This window comes from Anolis sagrei, chromosome 3 (genome assembly GCF_037176765.1).
Source record: "Anolis sagrei isolate rAnoSag1 chromosome 3, rAnoSag1.mat, whole genome shotgun sequence".
Taxonomy (NCBI): Eukaryota; Metazoa; Chordata; class Lepidosauria; order Squamata; family Dactyloidae; genus Anolis; species Anolis sagrei.
In genome coordinates, this window is record NC_090023.1 from 6,334,324 (window position 1) to 6,357,754 (window position 23,431).

At 46.6% G+C, this 23,431-nt stretch overlaps 1 protein-coding gene across 1 annotated transcript in view; it reads right to left on the reverse strand.

The window, feature by feature from the left end:
• The window catches only part of RELT (RELT TNF receptor), a 67,378-nt gene extending 45,574 nt beyond the window's left edge, over window positions 1-21,804 (reverse strand). The window contains exon 1 of the mRNA XM_060771263.2: window positions 21,505-21,804. Within this exon, the coding sequence (XP_060627246.2) occupies window positions 21,505-21,742 (238 nt within the window). The 5' untranslated portion in view covers window positions 21,743-21,804. The remainder of the gene's footprint in view (window positions 1-21,504) is intronic.
• Window positions 21,805-23,431: the final 1,627 nt, after the last annotated feature.

The window sequence follows — 23,431 nt, forward strand, 5'->3', positions numbered from 1 at the left end:
ATGGAGATCCGGAGAAACCTCTTTCATGCAAACAACTGAAGCCCTGGTTTATTATTATTATTATTATTATTATTATTATTATTATTAATATTATTGCTACTACTAGTAGTGGTACTCTTATCATCATCATCCCAGTCGTTCCCCCAAAATTGGGACTCCGCGGGTGCATCAGCATTGTAGAATGAATGCAGCTTGGCATCACTTTAGGTGCCATATCTCAATGCTATGGAGTGCTGGGAGTTGTAGTTTCACAAGTTCTGTAGCCTTTTCTCTGCCAAGGAGTGCTGGGGCCTCTCCAAACCACAATCCTCGCAAGCATTCCCCTTCACACAGTCACCAACCACCACGGTTGTGCCAATTGCCAGCTTGGCACTGGAGATCCGTCGGCACAGACGGTTCCTCCCAGAAAGCAACCACTCATCATTGCAGAAGAAGGGGGAAAACATGCTGACTTGTCGAAAGTAGGTTATTTTAGTGGAGCAGCCTGAAACATGTTGCAGTTGCTGGGATTTATAGTTCACCTAGAATCAATGAGCATTTTGAACCCCACCAATGACAGAATTGGGCCAGACTTCCCATGCAGAACCCCCATGATCATTAGTATAAATAGAAATACCGTGTTTTCTGATAGTTTTGGCGACCTTTCTGACACCCCTCTTCTCTCCCCAGGGGGAGAAACGCTTCTCTCCCCAGGTTGTGAAACGCTGAGATAGATGCACCGTTTAGATTCGTCCAATTCCCAACCCACCTAACATCTGCATTGTCCAGCCCAGATGTTGCTCACTTCCTTGAGAGAATATCACAGCCTTCCTGAAATCAATGCATTGGAAGGCAACAAGGCAGCGCTGCGTGTTGCAGAGAAAGGAAGGCAACCCAGGGCGGTTGCTATGCTGTTTGGCGACATCGGGCCCCTTGATGCTCACTTGCGCAGAAGCACGGCTGTGCCGCCGAAAGGGACTTCGCGTTCCAGTCAAGTAACAGAGCTTTCTGGTAAAGCAGAACTAATGATTGCAGGCTGCTGCTCGAAAGCAGGCTCCAACAGCCTGACAGGGGAATATTTTATCCTTATTCGCTTATTACTTCTATTTATATCCCAACCATACACACACACACACACACACACTAGCTTGGGGGCCCCACACTGACCGGGTTATTTGAGAAAGGCATTGTCTGCCGAGGTTGGTCTTTATCAGTTATTTATGTGGCTTGCAGTGGTCTCAGGAAGTAAGTGAAGGTACTGCAAGTCCCATCGTCCATGGTTCATCCTCCTCTAAACTGCACCAGGATGTAGAGTGGGTCATGGGGGCTCTGTGTGCCAAGTTTGGTTTTGATCAGTCATTGGATGTGGGTCGCAGCAGTCTTTTGAAGTGGGTGGAGGTACTTCAAGTCCCATCATCCATGGTTCATCCTCCTCTAAACTGCACCAGGATGTAGAGTGGGTCATGGGGGCTCTGTGTGCCAAGTTTGGTCTTGATCAGTCATTGGATGAGGGTCGCAGCAGTCTTGGGAAGTGGGTGGAAGTACTTCAAGTCCCATCATCAGTGGTCCGTCTTCCTTCAGACTGCACCAGAATGTAGAGTCGGTCATGGGGGCTCTGTGTGCCAAGTTTGGTCTTGATCAGTCATTGGATGTGGGTCGCAGCAGTCTTGGGAAGTGGGTGGATGTACTTCAAGTCCCATCATCCATGGTCCATCCTCTTCCAAAGTGCACCAGGATGTAGAGTGGGTCATGGGTCTGTGTGTGCCAAGTTTGGTCTTGATCAGTCATTGGATGAGGGTCACAGTGATCTCAGGAATGAGTAGAGTTACTTCGTCCCATCACCCATGGTCCATTCTTCTTCAAACTGCACCAAGATGTAGAGAGGGTCATGGGGGGCTGTGTGTCAAGTTTGGTCTTTATTGGTCATTGGATGAGGGTCACAATCATTTCAGGATGTGAGTGAAGGTACTCCAAGTCCCATCATCCATGGTCCATCCTCCTCCAAAATGCACCGGGATGTAGAGTGGGTCATGGGGGCTCTGTGTGCCAAGTTTGGTCTTGATCAGTCATTGGATGAGGGTCGCAGCAGTCTTGGGAAGTGAGTGGAGATACTTCAAATCCTATCACCCATGGTCCGTCCTCCTTCTATGTAACCTTGAGAAAAGTGAGATAATATTTGCTCTTGCTGGGAACAGAAGGGAGTAACTAGTCTCAGCAAGAGAGAAGAGATAAGCAGATGTGAAGAGACTTTCGTTTTGACTAGTTCCTGAATTGTAGCTCGCTGTAGTAAGACGTGTCTCTTGATTGTGCTTAGTAAAACTTAGTTTCTTTTGTAACTAAAAGCCTGCAGAGTCCTTATTTTGCAACACGGTGTCTGCTGATCTAGCAATCCTTCTGCTGTGCACCGCCAAACTCTGACAAAATTGCACCAGGATGTAGAGTGGGTAATGGAGGCTCTGTGTACCAAGTTCGGTCTTTGTTATGGACTGTGGTGGTCTATGGGAACTGAAGAGTTTGAAAGTACTACAAATCCCATCATCTGTCCTCCCCCCAAACCTCACCAGGATGTAAAGGGGATCATGGGAGTTATGTGTGTCAAGTCTGGTCTTGATCAGTCATTGGATGAGGGTCGCAGCGGTCTCAGGATGTGAGTGAAGGTACTCCAAGTCCCATCATCCATAGTCCATCCTCCTCCAAAGTGCACCAGGATGTAGAGTGGGTTATGGGGGCTGTGTGTGCCAAGTTTGGTCTTGGTCAGTCATTGGATGAGGGTCACAGCGGTCTCGGGAAGTGAATGGAGGTACTTCAAGTCCCATCATCCATGGTCCGCCCTCCTCTGAAGTGTAGTAGGATGTAGAATGGGTCAGAGAGAGAGAGAGAGAGGAGGTACTTCAAGTCCCATCATCCATGGTCCGCCCTCCTCCGAAGTGTAGTAGGATGCAGAGGAGGTACTTCAAGTCCCATCATCCATGGTCCTCCCTCCTCCGAAGTGTAGTAGGATGCAGAATGGGTCAGAGAGAGAGAGAGAGAGAGGAGGTACTTCAAGTCCCATCATCCATGGTCCGCCCTCCTCCAAAGTGTAGTAGGATGCAGAGGAGGTACTTCAAGTCCCATCATCCATGGTCCGCCCTCCTCCGAAGTGTAGTAGGATGCAGAATGAGTCAGAGAGAGAGGGAGGAGGTACTTCAAGTCCCATCATCCATGGTCCGCCCTCCTCCGAAGTGTAGTAGGATGCAGAATGGGTCAGAGAGAGAGAGAGGAGGTACTTCAAGTCCCATCATCCATGGTCTGCCCTCCTCCGAAGTGTAGTAGGATGCAGAATGGGTCAGAGAGAGAGAGAGAGAGAGACAACACCCAGGATGGATAACGAGCGCATCCATGATGTGCCATTGCATATGCGATATTCGTTATGGATCAAAATAATAAATCTTGGCAGCCAAGCGACTGCTAATAAATCAACCAAGATGCGTTCAGATCTCAAAGGGAATTTGTATAAGAGAGATTTAATATGCCTATTTGCTTCTCTTTTGCAAAAGAACAACACAAACAATAAGGACTCCGGCGATCTGTCTTCACGAGGACAACGATCTGGTGCTTTTTTCTCCTCTTAATTACACTATGTTTATCATCCTGTATTCTTATTATTACTATGCTTCTCTTAACAAGACTCAGATAATGACTGTGTTGCTCCTTGCGCAGTTTTTCTATTGTATCATTCGGTATTGTGTTTGGTAGGATGGGTGTCTCACATTCCGAAAATAAACACAACACAATCAGCCAGTGTTTTTTTCCTCTGAACTAGATACACAAACACACAAAGATATATTCACATACAGGGAGAGGGAGAGACTCTAACAATGTAATGAATCCGCAGCAGAGACTATGAGTCATCAATGTCCTGCTGAACACGGAGATCCAGAGACTCAGCTGGCACCAACTTAGGGTGCATCTACACTGTAGAGTTAATGCAGTTTGATACCACTTGTGTTGCCATGGCTCAGTGCTATGGGGTCATAGGAGATGCAGTTTAAACCTGATCTTCCATAAGACTGAACCATTGCTGTGCTGGTACGGCTGTACCAGGAGCTTCTATGAAAAAAATGTATAGTATCACAAAGGACGACCACCTCACCCGCCTCATAGGAAACCTGCTACAAAACAGGAGCTTTTTTGTTGAGTTCCAGGGCCAGAGAAGCAGGTGGCGGAAACAGAAGAACGGCCTGCCTCAGGGGAGTGTACTTGCTCCATCCATGTTTAACATCTACACAGATGACCAGCCACTGCCAGAAGGGACAGAGAGTTTCATCTATGCTGATGACCATGCCATCACCGCTCAAGCAGGGAGCTTTGAGATGGTAGAACAGAAGCTCTCCGAAGCTCTAGGTGCTCTTACTGCCTACAACAGGGAAAACCAGCTGATCCCTAATCCATCTAAAACACAGACATGTGCCTTTCATCTCAAGAACAGACAAGCATCCCGAACTCTGAGGATTACCCACTGGAGCATTGCAGCGCGCCCACATACCTGGGAGTCACTCTGGACCGTGCTCTTACCTACAAGAAGCACTGCCTGAACATCAAGCAAAAAGTGGGTGCTAGAAACAATATCATACGAAAGCTGACTGGCACAACCTGGGGATCACAACCAGACACAGTGAAGACATCTGCCCTTGCGCTGTGCTACTCTGCTGCTGAGTGTGCATGCCCAGTGTGGAACACATCTCACCACGCTAAAATAGTGGATGTGGCTCTGAATGAGACATGCCGCATTATCACGGGGTGTCTGCGCCCTACACCACTGGAGAAATTACACTGCTCAGCCGGCATTGCACCACCTGACATCCGCCAGGAAGAAGCAGCCAATAGTGAAAGGACCAAGGCAGAGACATCTCCAGCTCATCCCCTGTTTGGGTATCAGCCAGCACGTCAACGACTTAAATCTAGAAATAGTTTTCTAAGATCTACAGAGACACTCGCTGGAACACCTCAGCAAATGAGAATCCAAAAGTAGCAGGCCCAAACCCAGCACTTCAACCAATGGCTGATACCAAATGAGAAACTCCCCCCTGGGCACACAGAAGACTGGGCGACTTGGAAGGCGCTGAACAGACTGCGCTCTGGCACCACGAGATGGGGCTACAAAGTGGAATCCTCGACATGCGAGTGTGGAGAAGAGCAAACCACTGACCACCTGCTGCAATGCAACCTGAGCCCTGCCACATGCACCATGGAGGACCTTCTTGCAGCAACACCAGAAGCACTCCAAGTGGCCAGATACTGGTCAAAGGACATTTAACCAACCAAACTCACAAGTTTTGTATTTGTCTGTTTGTTTGCTTTGTTCTGTTAGAAATGTAATATAATCGACTGGTTGCTCTGACACGACAAATAAAAAATAAATAACCAGGAGCTTCAGCTTCATTTTCTTTCTATTGAGTGTTTGCATATATTCCAAGGTTCCGTGCATTTTGCAGTAAGGTGGCTTCCCTTGGTTTGCAATTATAGGGCCAATGACCTGTCTATCATTGTTAAGTTTTGGTTCCGCCCCTTTTTCCAGGGCTCTGAGACGGAAAGGCAACCATTTTTAGTTCAGTCTTATAGTGGAAAGCTTAGCTACAGGACGTGGATCAGCTCCATCTGTAGACAAACTTCGTTTCTCACAGCATCCGGGGGAAACAGCTCCACATCTTTCGTGGAAAAGATCCAAAGGAACTCCAGCTGGAGAATCTACAAAGCCTTGGCTGGTAGGTCTACTCGGGTAACCAGAAGCAATTGGAGCCGGGAGTAGAGCCCACACCAGCAAGCATAGAAAGTAGATTGCCTGGGAGGGGTTAAAAAGGGTTTTCCTCTTAAAAGAAAAGAAAAGCCTGTCCATTTGGGCAAGTTAAGAAGCAATTTTTTGACTTGTTGAAGATCTGAGAAGTGTTTGTTTAAATTGTTGAAGATCTAAGCAATAATAAAGGACTTTGTTAAACTTTCCAAGCATTTAAAGACTTTTGTATAGGAAAATCCTTAGGGCCTCTCAGCCGAGGCACCCCGGCTTCCCGCTGGGCACAAAGAGCACGTCCTGTTCAAAAGACAATTATTATAGGCCCAGCACGTGACAGCACAATTGCACTCAAAGTGATGTCAAACTACATTCATTCTACAGAGTAGATGCACCCTATGACGGCGTCGCTTTAGTTTTGCCATAAGTAACTTCCAAGCGCACTACAGACACCACAACATTGCCATGAAAGCCCACCACTTCACACCGGGCAGAGTTTTTGGGATTATACGTTCATCCTTTTTTTTTCAGATGTGGCAGACTCTGAGCGTAAATATGGATTTGAGAACTGATCTTTTAATGCTCTGCTGTATCTTCGCAGAGGAGTCATGCTACTACAATACTTTTCATTGCATAGGTTGGTAATCTATTGGGAGGTTCTGATAAGTTTTTGGCAGAAGTTACTTGCATGAAATACAACAGTCTCCAAGGAGATTCTGATGGGGATTTGGGGGCATTTGGGGTGTTGCAAGAAAGGAAGGAAGGAAGGAAGGAAGGAAGGAAGGAAGGAAGGAAGGAAAGAAGGAAGGAAAGAAAGAGGGATGGAGGGAGAGAGGAAGGAAGGAAGGAGAAGGAAAAAGGAGGAAGGAAAAGAAGGAAGGAATGAAGAAAAGAGAAGAAAAAAGAAGAAAGTGAGGGAGGGAGGGAAGAAGGAAGGAAGGAAAAAAGGAAAGGAAGAAGGAAAGGAAGGAAGGGAGAAGGAAAATGAAGGAAGGAAAGAAGAAAAGGAAGAAAAGAAGGAAGGAAAGGGAAGGGAAGGAAAGGAAGAAAAGAAGGAAGGAAGTAAAAAGAAGGAAGGAAGAAAAGAGAAGTAAAAAGAAAGGGAGGGAGGGAGGAAAAAAGAGAAGGGAAAAGAAGAGGGAGGGAAGAAGAAAGGGAGTAAAACAGAAGGAAGCAGGGAGAAAAAAGGAAGGAAGGAAAAAGAAGGACGGGAGGAAGGAAGAAAGGAAGGAAGGAAGGAAGAAAAGAAGGAAGGGAAGGGAAGAAAGGAAGAAAAGATGGAAAGGAAGGGAAGGAAAGAAAGGAAGGAAGGGAAGGAAAGAAAGGAAGAAAAGAAGGAAGTAAAAAGAAGGAAGGAAGGAAGAAAAGAGAAGGAAAAAGAAGAAAGGAAGGGAGGGAGGAATGGAGGAAGAAAAGAAAAGGAAAAAGGGAGGGAGGGAGGGAAGAAGGAAGGGAGTAAAAAGAAGGAAGCAAGGAGGAAAAAAGGAAGGAAGGTAAGAGAAGGAAAAAGAAGGATGGAAGGGAGGGGGAAGGAAGAAAAGGAAAGGAAAAAGAAGGGAGGGAGGGAAGAAGGAAGGAAGAAAAAAGAAGTAAAAAGAAAAAAGGAAGGAAGGGAAAATTTCAAGATCCCTATTTCATAGATAATATGCTTGCTAGCCAGGATTATCTGAAGCCCTGAAACTTTATAGCCAAGGCGTGAGTCATAAACACTTAGATGTCTTCATTTTGCGCTCTCTTTCTTGTATACCTTGCCTTTCCCATTCACTCTGTGCAACATACATATGGGGAAACATGTGCCCACAAGGCTTCAAGAACTGGTTTTGGCGAGTTCACGAAGCAGAAAATAGGATGGCTTCACTCCCGCGATGCAAACAGAGAAGGGACACATGCTCAACAGTGTTTGGTAAAGCTCTTTCTTGCTTTTAACCTAATCATATATACGGTATGTGCGCATCTAATAAAACTCTCTCCCTTGTTGCATGGATGGAGGAGAAGTACAACAGAAAAGGGAGTTGATTTCGTGGCTCTGGTCCTTCAGACTTAGAAAAAGAATGGTTGTCTCTCCAGAGAGGCAGAAACAGCATTGTTACTTCTTACATCTGGGTGAAGAAAAGACCATTGTCCATGAATGCACGGGGGCCGGAGAGTCAACCCCCTCACGCTGAGAAATTGCCCAGAGAGATTGTCTTTTAGAAAAAGGAAGGACGACAACGAGTTTCCATTGCAGTCATTTTAGCCGAATGGTTGGCAAACACGTCCTCGGCCGTGGGTTTCACTCTTCGTAAGGAAACCACCACTCCAGAAGGGTCCGATTTGGCGACCCAAAAACGCATTTATTGGTTAGGGAATTTCTGAGTCCACAATATTATAGTAGGTTATTAGAAAACATGGTATTGAATGTTTGCCATTTATATGTGCATTGTAATCCGCCCTGAGTTCCCTGCGGAGTGAGAAGGGCGGAAATCCAACCCTCACTGATGTGGGCTCCACTACCGGGCCGAACTGCTTCTCAGACGCCGAGTGGACCTACCAGCAAGACAGTGGATGTTCTCCAGCTGGAGTTCTTTAGTCTTTAAGGCTGTTTTCTTGGAGTTCTTAAAGCTGTTCTCCCCTGGATTTATAAATAAATTATACCATGTCAATAGAAATAGTCACTACATGCCGTACAATTTCTTGCAGGTGAAAATGTCTGTATGATCTTACTGACCCCAATTACTGAGAAGCATTGAAGGACAAGCTGGAATGTGTCCAGAGAAGGACGACTCAAATGATCAAGGGTCTGGAGAACAAGCCCTATGAGGAGCGGCTTAAGGAGCTGGGCATGTTTAGCCCGAAGAAGAGAAGGTGTTCTGTTGCCGCTGGGCCTGTAGTTAGTTGACTTTAAGAATAGGATGTATAACCTTTGCCCAGCGGGAAGCCAGGGGCCCCAAGGAGAAGTTCTCAGGGGCTTCCTCTACAAAGAATCTTCAGATGGCTTGAGGAATACAACAAAGTCTTTTATTAATGAAATCAAACAGGAACTGCAAGGCTTTCTTGATAAAGTATTGGTTCTCTCAATCTTGTCCACAGGGGACAGGCATTATCTTCAATAACTTTTCTTTAAAGGAAAATTCCCCCTTTTTAACTTCTCCCTTTTGTTGTTGTTCGTTCGTTCAGTCGTCTCCGACTCTTCGTGACCTCATGGACCAGCCTATGCCAGAGCTTCCTGTTGGCCGTCACCACCCCCAGCTTCTTCAAGGTCAGTCCAGTCACTTCAAGGATGCCATCCATCCATCTTGCCCTTGGTCGGCTCCTCACTGACTCCCAGGCTGACTGAAATCCAACCCTCACTGATGCGTGCTCCGCTACCGGGTCGAACGGCTTCTCAGACACCGAGTGGACCTACCAGCAAGGCCGTGGATGTTCTCAAGCTAGGAGTTCTTTAGTCTTTAAGGCTGTTTTCCTGGAGTTCTTAAAGCTGTTCTCCCCTGGATTGCTTAAGGCTGTGGGAATGCTTCCCTGGCGTTCTTTCCCTGGAGATTCTTAAAGGTTGAAGCCTTTGTACAGGGGAAGTTACACACATCCTATACATTGGCTAACCTAGCTTAGACTAACTAACAAAATGGCTCACCTCCCTCCAAAGCCCAAAAAGGGGGTGGGACTAGGGAACCTAATAATAATGGACAGGTGGCCTGCCCTATAACTGTAAACTTTAACAGGAAGCCACCCCCTGAAGAATCCCAGGGCTTAGCTTAATGCAAAGCAATGCAATGCAATGCAAAGCAAATGAAGTGGGAGCTTCTGGTACAGCTGTACCTGCACAGAAGGCTAAGAGGAGATATGATAGCCATGTCTAAATATGTGAGAGGAAGCCACAGGGAGGAGGGAGCAAGCTTGTTTTCTGCTTCCTTGGAGACTAGGATGCAATGGAACAATGGCTTCAAACTACAAGAGAGGAGATTTCATCTGAACATGAGGAAGAGCGTCCTGACTGTGAGAGCCGTTCAGCAGTGGAACTCTCTACTCCGGAGTGTGGTGGAGGCTCCTTTTTTGGAAGCTTTTAAACAGAGGCTGGATGGCCATCTGTCAGGGGTGATTTGAATGCAATATTCCTGCTTCTTGGCAGAATGGGGTTGGACTGGATGGCCCATGAGGTCTCTTCCAACTCTTTGATTCTATAAGGAGACATTGGTTTTTGAGTTTTTTGAGAGATGTGCACACAGAGATGCCAGAAGCCCTTGGAAAACTCACAAGCACAGCAGATCTCTACTAGAAGGGAGAGAAATGACACATGGGATCTTTGTCACTGTTCTCCAAAGACTCATCAGCTGGGCATGAAGCAGCTTATTTAGCGCTTAGTTATCTCCTCTGGCCAGAAGAAGCCTTGAGACGGCTTCCGAGGGCCAAAAGCAGAAGCCAAATGACAGGCAGCAAAGTGACGGAAACATGAAAAGGCCATGAGATGCTTAAAGGAGCAAAGGGAAGAAGATGGAGAGGGCTGGATCCAAATTGGAGCTGGTCTTCATCTCCAATGGCAACTTCTTCAAGGACAGGCTTGGTGGAAACACTCTGGGCCAGCCCAGTATGGAAGCACAGAATCTTAGTGTTTGAAGGTTGACAGGGGGTAGGGAAAAGGCAGAACTACTTAATGCCTTCTTTGCCTCGGTCTTCTCACAAAAAGAAAGTCATCTTCAACCTCAGCAAGATGGAGTGGATGAGGGATTAGAGGACATCCAACCCCAAATTGGGAAACAAGTCGTCCAGGAATACCTGGCCGCTCTCAATGAGTTCAAGTCCCTTTTCAGGGCCAGATCAACTACACCCAAGCGTATTGAAGGAACTAGTGGAAGTCATTTCGGAACCATTGGCAACCATCTTTGAGAGTTCTTGGAGAACGGGAGAAGTTCCAGTAGATTGGAGGAGGGCCACTGTGGTCCCAATCTTCAAGAAGGGAAAAAAGGATGACCCAAACAATGTCCAATGTCCGGTCAGCCTCACATCGATACCGGGCAAGATTCTGGAAAAGATTGTTAAGGAAGCGGTCTGCAAACACTTAGAAACAAATGCGGTCATTGCTAATAGTCAACATGGATTTATCAAAAACAAGTCATGCCAGGCTAATCTGATCTCTTTCTTCGATACAGCTACAAGCTGGGTAGATGCAGGGAATGCTGTGGATGGAGCGCACCTGGATTTCAGTACGGCCTTCTTTGACAAGGTCCCCCATGGCAAGGAAACTAGTCCAATGTGGGCTAGGCAAAACTACGGTGAGGTGGATCTGTAATTGGTTAAGTGGACGAACACAGAGAGTGCTCACTAATGCTTCCTCTTCATCTTGGAAAGAAGTGACAAGTGGAGTGCCGCAGGGTTCCGTCCTGGGCCCGGTCCTGTTCAATATCTTTATTAATGACTTAGATGAAGGGCTAGAAGGCATGATCATCAAGTTTGCAGACGACACCAAATTGGGAGGGAGAGCCAATAGTCCAGAGGACAGGAGCAGAATTCAAAACGATCTTGACAGATTAGAGAGATGGGCCAAAACTAACAAAATGAAGTTCAACAGTGACAAATGCAAGATACTCCACTTTGGCAGAAAAAATGAAATGCAAAGATACAGAATGGGTGACGCCTGGCTCGAGAGCAGTACGTGTGAAAAAGATCTTGGAGTCCTCGTGGACAACAAGTTAAACATGAGCCAGGAATGTGATGTGGCGGCAAAAGAAGCCAATGGGATTTTGGCCTGCATCAATAGGAGCATAGTGTCTAGATCTAAGGAAGTAATGCTACCCCTCTATTCTGCTTTGGTTAGACCACATCTGGAATATTGTGTCCAATTCTGGGCACCACAATTCAAGAGAGATATTGACAAGCTGGAATGTGTCCAGAGGAGGGCGACTAAAATGATCAAGGGTCTGGAGAACAAGCCCTATGAGGAGCGGCTTAGGGAACTGGGCATGTTTAGCCTGAAGAAGAGAAGGCTGAGAGGAGATATGATAGCCATGTATAAATATGTGAGAGGAAGCCACAGGGAGGAGGGAGCAAGCTTGTTTTCTGCTTCCTTGGAGACTAGGACGCGGAACAATGGCTTCAAACTACAAGAAAGGAGATTCCATCTGAACATGAGGAAGAACTTCCTGACTGTGAGAGCCGTTCAGCAGTGGAACTCTCTGCCCCGGAGTGTGGTGGAGGCTCCTTCTTTGGAAGCTTTTAAGCAGAGGCTGGATGGTCATTTGTCAGGAGTGATTTGAATGCAATATTCCTGCTTCTTGGCAGAATGGGGTTGGACTGGATGGCCCATGAGGTCTCTTCCAACTCTTTGAGTCTATGATTCTATGATTCTATGTCCATTAATCCTATTTGGCATCACTTTATGGGATCCTGGGAGTTTTCGTTTCTTGGGGCCTTTAAACATCTCTGTCCAAGAGTCCTGCTGCTTCACCAAACTACAACTCTCAAGATTCCATAGCACTCAGCCACTGCCATTAACTTGACATTGAACTGTATCAATTCTACAGTGTAGAATGGTCCTTAACACTGGAGCAAAGGGTGAAAAAACATGGTGTATGTGTGTATGAGAGAGAGGGGGGGAGAGACTTTCAACAAATTACCAGATTAACAGCCACTGCTGGGAAATAATGAACATTTCTGAGTCAGAGACGGCTTGGTTGTCAAGCGGACTTGATTTCCCCCCAAGGAGATCATTAACTCTCCTATGCTGAAGGTTTAAGCCTTTATAAGGGATTTATTTTTAAACTTTAGGCAAGAAAAGGAGACGAGACTTTTCCACCCTTCCCAGCAGGGTTTCTGAAATAAAGCATGCGCAACTCAACTACCTCCATTGCCCTTCACGCAAACACATGCACAGGTTCTGAGAACATGAGCCAACAATGTGATGTGGCGGCAAAAAAAGCCAATGGGATTTGGGTCTGCATCAATAGGAGCCTAGTGTCTAGATCTAGGGAAGTAATGCTCACCATGCTCTATTGTGCTTTGGTTAGAACACACCTGGAATATTGTGTCCAATTTTGGGCACTACAATTGAAGGGATATATTGACAAGCTGGAATGTGTCCAGAGGAGGACGACTCAAAGGATCAAGGGTCTGGAGAACAAGCCCTATGAGGAGCGGCTTGGGGAGCTGGGCATGTTTAGCCTGAAGAAGAGAAGGCTGAGAGGAGATATGATAGCCATGTATAAATATGTGAGAGGAAGCCACAGGGAGGAGGGAGCAAGCTTGTTTTCTGCTTCCCTGGAGACTAGGACGCGGAACAATGGCTTCAAACTACAAGAAAGGAGATTCCATCTGAACATGAGGAAGAACTTCCTGACTGTGAGAGCCGTCCAGCAGTGGAACTCTCTGCCCCGGAGTGTGGTGGAGGCTCCTTCTTTGGAAGCTTTTAAACAGAGGCTGGATGTCCATCTGTCAGGGGTGATTTGAATGCAATATTCCTGCTTCTTGGCAGAATGGGGTTGGACTGGATGGCCCATGAGGTCTCTTCCAACTCTAGGATTCTATGATTCTAAGCCTTGGGTCCAAGGAGTTTTGCAACTGAGAAGCTTTCCAAGTTCCCTCTTTTCTCAATGGCTGTGAATGCCGGAGCAACCCACAACCCCAGTCCAAATGGCCTACATTTGAAGACACAAAGTCTTCCTCTGGTGCCAAAGGACTGGTTTGAAGGCGCTGGAGACTCTTCAGCGTCGTCCCAGAAGATCTGGGCATGAAGTGTGAGTCGCAAGGGTAAAAACCTGAGAATTGGTGATGAGAGATAGCTTAAACAAGGGCTTTAGAGCCAAATCTTTTTCATGTCCGTCTATAAAGCTGTCTGATGGTAGAATGAAGAAGGAAACACTGTCCTGCTCTCTAGGAAGAGGTGGGGTCAAACAATTGAGCAGGAGGAGCAATTCAACTGGTGCAAACAACACTGATTGACAGCTATCAATAACTAATCAATCCAACTATACATTTACAGGGTAAACAAGCACGTTGGGGCATGTTTGTTGTTGTTGTTCATTTGTTCAGTCGTCTCCGACTCTTCGTGACCTCATGGACCAGCCCACGCCAGAGCTCCCTGTCGGCCATCACCACCCCCAGCTCCTTCAATGTCAGTCCAGTCACTTCAAGGATGCCATCCATCCATCTTGCCCTTGGTCGGCCCCTCTTCCTTTTGCCTTCCACTGGGGCATGTTACATCAGACTGGCAACAAAGATCCGCCTAGTCAAAGCCATGGTATTCCCTGTAGTAACCTACGGATGTGAGAGCTGGACCTTAGGGAAGGCTGAGCGAAGGAAGAGAGATGCTTTTGAGCTGTGGTGTTGGAGGAAAGTGCTGAGAGTGCCTTGGATTGCGAGAAGATCCAACCAGTCCATCCTCCAGGAAAGAAAGCCCGACTGCTCACTGGAGGGAAAGATACTAGAGACAAAGTTGAAGTACTTTGGCCACATCATGAGGAGACAGGAAAGCCTAGAGAAGGGAATGATGCTGGGGAAAGTGGAAGGCAAAAGGAAGAGGGGCCGACCAAGGGCAAGATGGATGGATGGCATCCTTGAAGTGACTGGACTGACCTTGAGAGAGCTGGGGGTGGTAACGGCCGACAGGGAGCTCTGGCGTGGGCTGGTCCATGAGGTCACGAAGAGTCGGAGACGACTGAACGAATGAACAACGGGGCATGTTACACTGGGGCATGTTACACAGTTCAAACCTTTGCAAATTAAAGTTCTACATACAGGTGGCACTACTAGAACTTCCTGACTGTGAGAGCCGTTCAGCAGTGGAACTCTCTGCCCCGGAGTGTGGTGGAGGCTCCTTCTTTGGAAGCTTTTAAACAGAGGCTGGATGGCTATCTGTCAGGGGTGCTTTGAATGCAATATTCCTGCTTCTTGGCAGAATGGGGTTGGACTGGATGGCCCATGAGGTCTCTTCCAACTCTTTGATTCTATGATTCTAGAACTGGGTTGCACTTGATGGCCCTTGTGATCTCTTCCAAGTGTATGATTCAAAATGAGAACTCCAAGAGGACTCCCATGATCCAGGTCCATGGAATGACTCAGATGAGTCAAAGCTTTCTGATCTAGGAGGGGTTTTCCTTTGAAAGAATGAAGGGAGGAAAGAAACCTTTTTCCTCTCTCTCTGCCGCAGGGAGATACTACACCCAGCTAATCCTCCGTTCCTCTTCCTGCACAGCCCTCTTTCCTCTTGTGTGGCCACATTCCTGGGCCTGGTTTGAGACACAATGGATCTTCAGAGTCCCAGTGACAAGTCTTTGAATCAGCAAGGTTCTAGCACACCTCTGAGGCATCGGCATCATCGTCTCCTCCGCCTCCACCGCAATTCCCATGGAAATGTGATGGAACCATTCACCCATGAAGCGAAAGGCACTGCAGACTAATTCACCCAGAGAAGTCAGCTATAGCAGAGCACGTGAGGAACCAACCTGGACACAGAACAGTATTGGAGGACATAGAAATGCTGAACCACTCTGACTGCCATCATGTCAGATGACACGGGGAAGACATTGAAATCCATAAGAAGTATGTGGACAATTACAACAAAAAGGAGGAAACCATGAAAAATATACCTGGGAGTCACTCTGGACCGTTCTCTGACCTACAAGAAGCACTGCCTGAACATCAAGCAAAAATGGGTGCTAGAAACAATATCATACGAAAGCTGACTGGCACAACCTGGGGATCACAACCAGACACAGTGAAGACATCTGCCCTTGTGCTGTGCTACTCTGTTGCTGAGTACGCATGCCCAGTGTGGAACACATCTCACCACGCTAAAACAGTGGATGTGGCTCTTAATGAGACATGCCGCATGATCACGGGGTGTCTGCACCCTACACCACTGGAGAAATTACACTGCTTAGCTGGTATTGCGCCACCTGACATCCGCCAGGAAGTAGCAGCCAATAGTGAAAGGACCAAAGCAGAGACATCTCCAGCTCATCCCCTGTTTGGGTATCAGCCAGCACGTCAATGACTTAAATCTAGAAATAGTTTTCTAAGATCTACAGAGACACTCGCCGGAACACCTCAGCAAGCAAGAGTCCAAAAGTGGCAGGCTCAAACCCAGAACCTCAACCAATGGCTGATACCAAATGAGACTCCCCCCTGGGCACACAGAAGACTGGGCAACTTGGAAGGCGCTGAACAGACTGCGCTCTGGCACCACGAGATGCAGAGCCAACCTCAAGAAATGGGGCAACAAAGTGGAATCCACGACATGCGAGTGTGGAGAAGAGCAAACCACTGACCACCTGCTGCAATGCACCCTGAGCCCTGCCACATGCACAATGGAGGACCTTCTTGCAGCAACACCGGAGGCACTTCAAGGGGCCAGATACTGGTCAAAGGACATTTAATCAACTACCAAGCTTGCAAATTTTGTGTTTCGTCTGTTTGTTTGTTTTGTTCTGTTAGAAATGTAATACAATTGATTGGTTGCCCTGACACGACAAATAAATATCATGAAAATGAACAAAATCTGGCTCCCAGTATTGAAAAACACCAGAATCAAGACGGTAAAAAGGAACACCACTCAGAAGGAGGAGAACTCTAGATAACAAGCAGTTTAAAAGATCTTGGAGTCCTCATGGACAACAAGTTAAACATGAGCCAACAATGTGATGTGGCGGCAAAAAAGCCAATGGGATTTTGGCCTGCATCAAGAGGAGCATAGGGTCTAGGTCCAGGGAAGTCATGCTCCCCATGCTCTATTCTGCTTTGGTTAGACCACACCTGGAATATTGTGTCCAATTCTGGGCACCACAATTGGAGAGAGATATTGACAAATTGGAATGTGTCCAGAGGAGGGAGACTCAAAGGATCAAGGGTCTGGAGAACAAGCCTTATGAGGAGCGGCTTAAGGAGCTGGGCATGTTTAGCCTGAAGAAGAGAAGGATGAGAGGAGATATGATGAGAGCCATGTATAAATATGTGAGAGGAAGCCACAGGGAAGAGGAAGCAAGCTTTTTTTCTGCTTCCCTGGAGACTAGGACGCAATGGAACCATGGCCTCAAACTACAAGAGAGGAGATTCCATCTGAACATGAGGAAGAACTTCCTGACTGTGGGAGCCGTTCAGCAGTGGAACTCTCTGCCCTGGAGTGTGGTGGAGGCTCCTTCTTTGGAAGCTTTTAAACAGAGGCTGGATGGCCATCTGTCAGGGGTGCTTTGAGTGCAATATTCCTGCTTCTTGGCGGAATGGGGTTGGACTGGATGGCCCATGAGGTCTCTTCCAACTCTAGGATTCTAAGGATAAATGCAAGATGCTGGTTTACCATTGCTATTATTTCTGCTACTTCTACGAATAGCAAGACTGAGAAATGGAGCAAAATACGGAACATATTCAGGGCTGAGCATGACCTATTTTTATTTCATGCGCTCCTGTGTTCTAGCCATTTGGGCGACTTAGGTTACCGTCCCTGTCTCCATTTAAATTAAATTATTTTTTTCCCTTTAGCAGCATTTCTCAACCAGGTGGGCTGTATAAATATCTCCCTTCCCCTATTTTCCTCGCTGCTGCTTTGTTGGTGGATTTTTTTGCCATCACGCAAGTGTCAAATTCATGCAAGAGAAAAGGAATTCTGGGCTTTAGCTCAACAGTTATCATTGCTACTCAAGGCATGCATTAATGCAGTTTGGCGTTGAATTGAAACACTGTGGTATACTCTAATCCAGTAGTTCTCAACCTACCTAATGCCGCGACCCCTTAATACAGTTCCTTATATTGTGGTGACCCCCAACCATCACATTATTTTTGTTGCTTCTTCTTAACTGTAATTTTGATATGGTTCTGAATCGTAATGTAAATATCTGATATGCAGGATGGATTTTCATTCACTGGACCAAATTTGGCCCAAATACCCGATACGCCCAAATTTGAACACTGGTGGAGTTGCGGGGGACTGATATTGTCATTTGGGAGTTGTAGTTGCTGGGATTTCTAGTTCACCTACAATCAGAGAGCTTTCTGAACTCCACCAACGATGGAATTGAATCAGACCTGGCCACACAGAAATCCCATGACCAACAGAAAATACTGGAAGGGTTTGATGGTCAATGAACTTGAGTTTTGGAGTTGTAGTTCACCTACATCCAGAGAGCACTGTGGACTTAAACAATGATGGATCTGGACCTGCTAGTTCACCTGCTATCAAAGAGCATTCTGAACTCTACCAATGATGGAATTGAAAATGGCTTGGTGGGCATTGTCCTTGAGTTTGGGAGTTGTCGTTTACCTAAATCCAGAGAGCACTGTGGACTCAAACAATGTTCAATCTGGACCAAACTTGGCACGAACACTTAATATGTCCAAATGTGGACTCTGGTGGAGTTTGGGGGAAATAGACCTTGACATTTGGGAGTTGTAGTTGCTGGGATTTATAGTTCACCTACAATCACAGAGCATTCTGAACCCCACCAATGATGGAATTAGGCCAAACTTCCCACAGAGAACCCCCATGATCAACAGAAAATATTGTATATTCTGATGATCTTCGGGGACCCCTCTGACAGCCCCTCGCGACCCCCCCAGGGGTCCCGACCCCCAGGTTGAGAAACACTGCTCTAATCACCTCAGATCAAAAATGACTTGAAGGCACAAAAACAGTAACTTGTGAAAGGGTCTTCATTGCAGCCTTTCCAAGAAACCATCCACATGGATAAATTAATGCAGTTTTGACACTACTTTAACAAGCATCTCTCAAAGCTTTAACTTTCTCGGCCAAAGAGTGCCGGTGCCTCACCAAACTACAATGCCCAGGGTTCCATAAGAATCATAGTGATTAAACTGGTGTCAAACTTGGAGATGGAATCCAAGTCTAGACACCAAAAATCATTTAAATACCTCTTAGAACAGCGGTTCTCGACCTGGGGGTCGCGACCCCTCAGGGGGTCGTTTGACCATTTTCTGGGGGTCGCGAAGCCGCATTGGCTGACCATGCCCCCTCCAAAATGGCAGCCGACCCCTTGAGCCACTGGCACTCCCATGCGCGAAGCCATCCGCCTGTCCCTCATCTCCTTCTGATGGCAGAAGGAGGCGAGCAACGGGTGAGTGGCTCCGTGGGCACCCCTCACCTGTGTCACTCTCACGCCGTCAGGCACAGGTACGGAGCAGGCGAGGGCCTTTTGACACAAAGCCTTGCACCAGGCGATCCTTGCCTGTGTTGCTCTCCCGCCGGCAGGCAGGGGTGCAGAGCAGGCGAGGGCTCTTCGTTGCAGGTGAACTATAAATCCCAGCAAGTGCATCTCCCAAATGTCAAGGTCTATTTTCCCCAAACTCCACCAGTGTTCACATTGGGGCATATTGAGTATCAGTGCCAAGTTTGGTCCAGATCCATCATTGTTTGAGTCTGCAATGCTCTCTGGATGCAGGTGAACTACAACTCCAAAACTCAAGGACAGTGCTCACCAAACCCTTCCAGTATTTTCGTTGGTTGTGGGAGTTCTGTGTGCCAAGTTTGGTTCAATTCCATCACTGGTGGAGTTCAGAATGATCTTTGATTGTTGGTGAACTATAAATCCCAGCAACTACAACTCCCAAATGACATAATCAATTTTCCCTCCAACCCCACCAGTATTCAAATTTGGGCATATTGGGTAACATAAGGTAAAAGTTTTCCCCTAACATTAAGTCCAGTTGTGTCCAACTCTGGGAGTTGGTGCTCAATTTTTAGGCCAAAGAGCCAGTGTTGTCCATAGACACCTCCAAGGTCATGTGGCTGACGGCTGTTAAGGGGTATTTGTGCCAAATTTGGTCCAGTGAATGAAAATACATCCTGCATTTCAGATTTTTACATTATGATTCATAACAATAACACAATTACAATATGGAAGTAGCAATAATACTAATTTTGTGGTTGGGGGTCACCACAACATGAGGCACTGTATTAAGGGGTCGCGGCATTAGGAAGGTTGAGAACTACTGCCTTAGAAACACAGCCTGGAGGTAATCTGAGCCTTGACACATTCAATTGTTTTGTGGAAGAAGCAACGTTAGCATGCTTTGCACCTATCAGAAAGCAAAGGCATCACTGCCTCAGCCACCCATGTGGGAAATTTGGCAGCATTTCGGATTCTGGATGAGCTGAAAAAGGCCACCCTACTCGGATCTGCACACATTGTTTGCCAATACATCACAGTCCTAGACACTTGGGAAGGGTCCGACATGTGATCCAATACAAAACCCAGAATAGTGATCTTGTTTGCTGTGTACTATTGTTGTATATCAAATAATCTTTATTTATACCCCATCCTCTCTCCCCGAAGGGACTCAGGGAGGCTTACAGCAATTCATAGATACAGAAAATAATATAAACAGTAAACAAAAACCAACAGTAAACAATTATCACTGCATAAAATTACATATTAATATTAATGCAGACTTTCCCATAGAGTTTCATCTATGCTGATGATCGTGCCATTACTGCTCAAGCAGGGAGCTTTGAGATGGTTGAACAGAAGCTTTCTGAAGCTCTAGATGCTCTTACTGTCTATTACAGGGAAAACCAGCTGATCCCCAACCCATCTAAAACACAGACATGTGCCTTTCATCTCAAGAACAGACAAGCATCCCGAGCTCTGAGGATGACCTGGGAAGGAAGGAATCCCACTGGAGCATTGCAGCGCACCCAAATACCTGGGAGTCACTCTGGACCACGCTCTTACCTACAAGAAGCACTACCCGAACATCAAGCAAAAAGTGGGTGCTAGAAACAATATCATATGAAAGCTGACTGGCACAACCTGGGGATCACAACCAGACACAGTGAAGACATCTGCCCTTGCGCTGTGCTACTCTGCTGCTGAGTATGCATTCCCAGTGTGGAACACATCTCACCACACTAAAACAGTGGATGTGGCTCTTAATGAGACATGCCGCATTATCATGGGGTGTCTGCACCCTAAACCACTGGAGAAATTACACTGCTTAACTGGTATCGCACCACCTGACATCCGCCAGGAAGTAGCAGCCAATAGTGAAAGGACCAAGGCAGAGACATCTCCAGCTCACCCCTGTTTGGGTATCAGCCAGCATGTCAACAACTTAAATCTAGAAATAGTTTTCTAAGAAACTGGAACACCTCAGCAAGCAAGAGTCCAAAAGTGGCAGGCTCAAACCCAGACCCTCAACTGATGGTTGATACTAAATGAGAGACTCCCCCCTGGGCACACAGAAAACTGGGCAACTTGGAAGGCGCTGAACAGACTGTGCTCGGGCACCACGAGATGCAGAGCCAACCTCAAGAAATAGGGCTACAAAGTGGAATCCTTGACATGCGAGTGTGGAGAAGAGCAAACCACTGACCACCTGCTGCAATGCAACCTGAGCACAATGGAGGACCTTCTTGCGGCAACACCAGAGGCACTCCAAGTGGCCAGATACTGCTCAAAGGACATTTAATCAACTACCAAACTTGCAAATTTTGTATTTTGTCTGTCTGTTTGTTTTGTTCTGTTAGAAATGTAATACAATTGACTGGTTGCCCTGACACGACAAATTAATTAATGCAGCCTTAATCTTCCCTTTCCCAAGTTATGAGAAGGTGATATTCTGCTATACGTTAGTGCTAAAAGTTAATCAATCAATATATCTTAAACTTCTATGGAAGCTGACCTCAATCTTTTTACTCCCAAGTCAAGAAAATGGGTCAATCCATTCCTTATCTTGCCTAAAAGAGAAGCACAGACAGAAATACCCAAGGCTACGCTTCCCTCTAGAAAACACAGCTGTGCTGGTCAGCAGCTGTGCAAAGAAATGAGTCCAGATTGATTTACTTGCTTGACTATGGCCTCCCGCTGCATCGCATGTGGCTCCCGTCCAAAGTGCCCTCATAAGAGCGCCTAGTATCCATTGTTCTCCTCGGCACAGGTTCCTTTTGTTTGGAGGGAGAGGGACCCCCTTCCCCGGTTCTGACCCTTCTCTGAAGCATCTTTGTTGCAAAAATGGGGAAGCAGATGAGACACACGCAGAAGGGGGGAAGGCGCACGCTGGCAGAGACGTGAGGCACATCATCAGTGCATCCTTTTGCCAGAAGAGTGCCCAAGTAGGTCACAGGGACACACACACTGTCATAACAGAGGAAAACAGGGCAGCTGCGAGGAAGGCTGAGCAACGTTAGCAAACGGGGAGCGAGTGCAAATCCAGGCCTCTTGATTGCAAGGAATGGCTTGAACACATCAACGCGCGTATTGACCTCCTCCGAACCATGGAAGCTGGGCATAAAGATGCACTGGAGCTTTTTAAACTTTTCATGTTGGTGACACGCTTCTTAGGCATGCATCCTTCCACAACATGGGTGAATTGTTGCATCCCAGTTCAAAAAACGAGACCATAAGATTAAATCCACCACACTGGACTGTAGGAAAAGCAATCCTTGTTTATTGATGAAAAATTGGTTACAAAAGAAAGGTAAATGCAAAGTCAAAAAGCCACAGAAAAACACAGCAGTCAGTAGAATCTCTGAACTTGAGCAAAAATTCAAAAGCCACAATACAAGAACCAGGAATCTGTTAGCCTTTTGCTAACCATGAACTTGATAAATACAAGCCTCTGGGATTACTGGCCATGGAACACAGGAATTCTGCCAAGGCACAGCCACAGTCCCAAACATTGCTTGATCTAAAGAGGCACCCGGCAGGAGGCCTCTTAAACCAAAGAAGCTATTCTTTGAAACGCCCCTTGACTTTGACGTCTGGGCCTGTCTCTCCTGTAAACGATGTGACCTTCGTAGACACTGGGAAATATTTCTGTCTCTAACTATCTGTTCTCTTCGGTCCTCATGAAAAACCCCAGGTGGAGAGATATCACTGCTAGTGATATCACGGCTAACTTCCAAAACATTTTCCTCCAGCTGTTGAGATTCATTTTCATCCCCGCTGACCTCTTCATCAACAACAGATTCCACACTGTCAGGATCAGGGAGAGCTTGCTCAGTTGGAAAAACTATCAGAGAATCCGGTTCACACAGATCAGGATCAGGCTGAACCCAACATGAATGGCCATTCAGGGGTGCTGTTGTATGTCAGCCTATTCAGCCTTTGATTGTGTCTGATGTTCATGATGGGAATGATGTTCTTGATGGTGGGCCTCAATCTCTTGGCACTGGGGATGAGGGTTTGCTTGGGCCTGAGCAAAGCTCAGACGAGGGGCCTGAGCTGTCTCAGGAAGATCCATAAGGCCACATTCTTGGGAGAGGCTCTTCACAGCTTTTCTCAGAACAACTGTCTGAAAATGATCTGTCAGGTACAGAAGTTAATGAGGGAGAAGATAATGAAAGCTTGGACAGAAAGCTGTGGACAAGTCTACATAGGGACCACCAAACGCAGCATTGCCCAAACACGAATCCAGGAACATGAAAGGCACTGCAGACTACTTCAACCAGAGAAATCAGCCATAGCAGAGCACCTGATGAACCAACCTGGACACAGCATTCTATTGGAGAACACAGAAATGCTGGACCACACCAACAACCACCATGTCAGACTACACAGAGAAGCCATTGAAATCCATAAAAAACATGCGGACAATTTCAACAGAAAGGAGGAAACCATGAAAATGAACAAAATCTGGCTACCAGTATTTAAAAACTCTATAATTACAACAGCACAATAACAGAGAGGAAACAAACAAGGACATCTAATCACCTCTCAACAAAAGTTTGCTCCAGGCACTGTCAGGCCATTGTATGGTAATCAAGGTGGT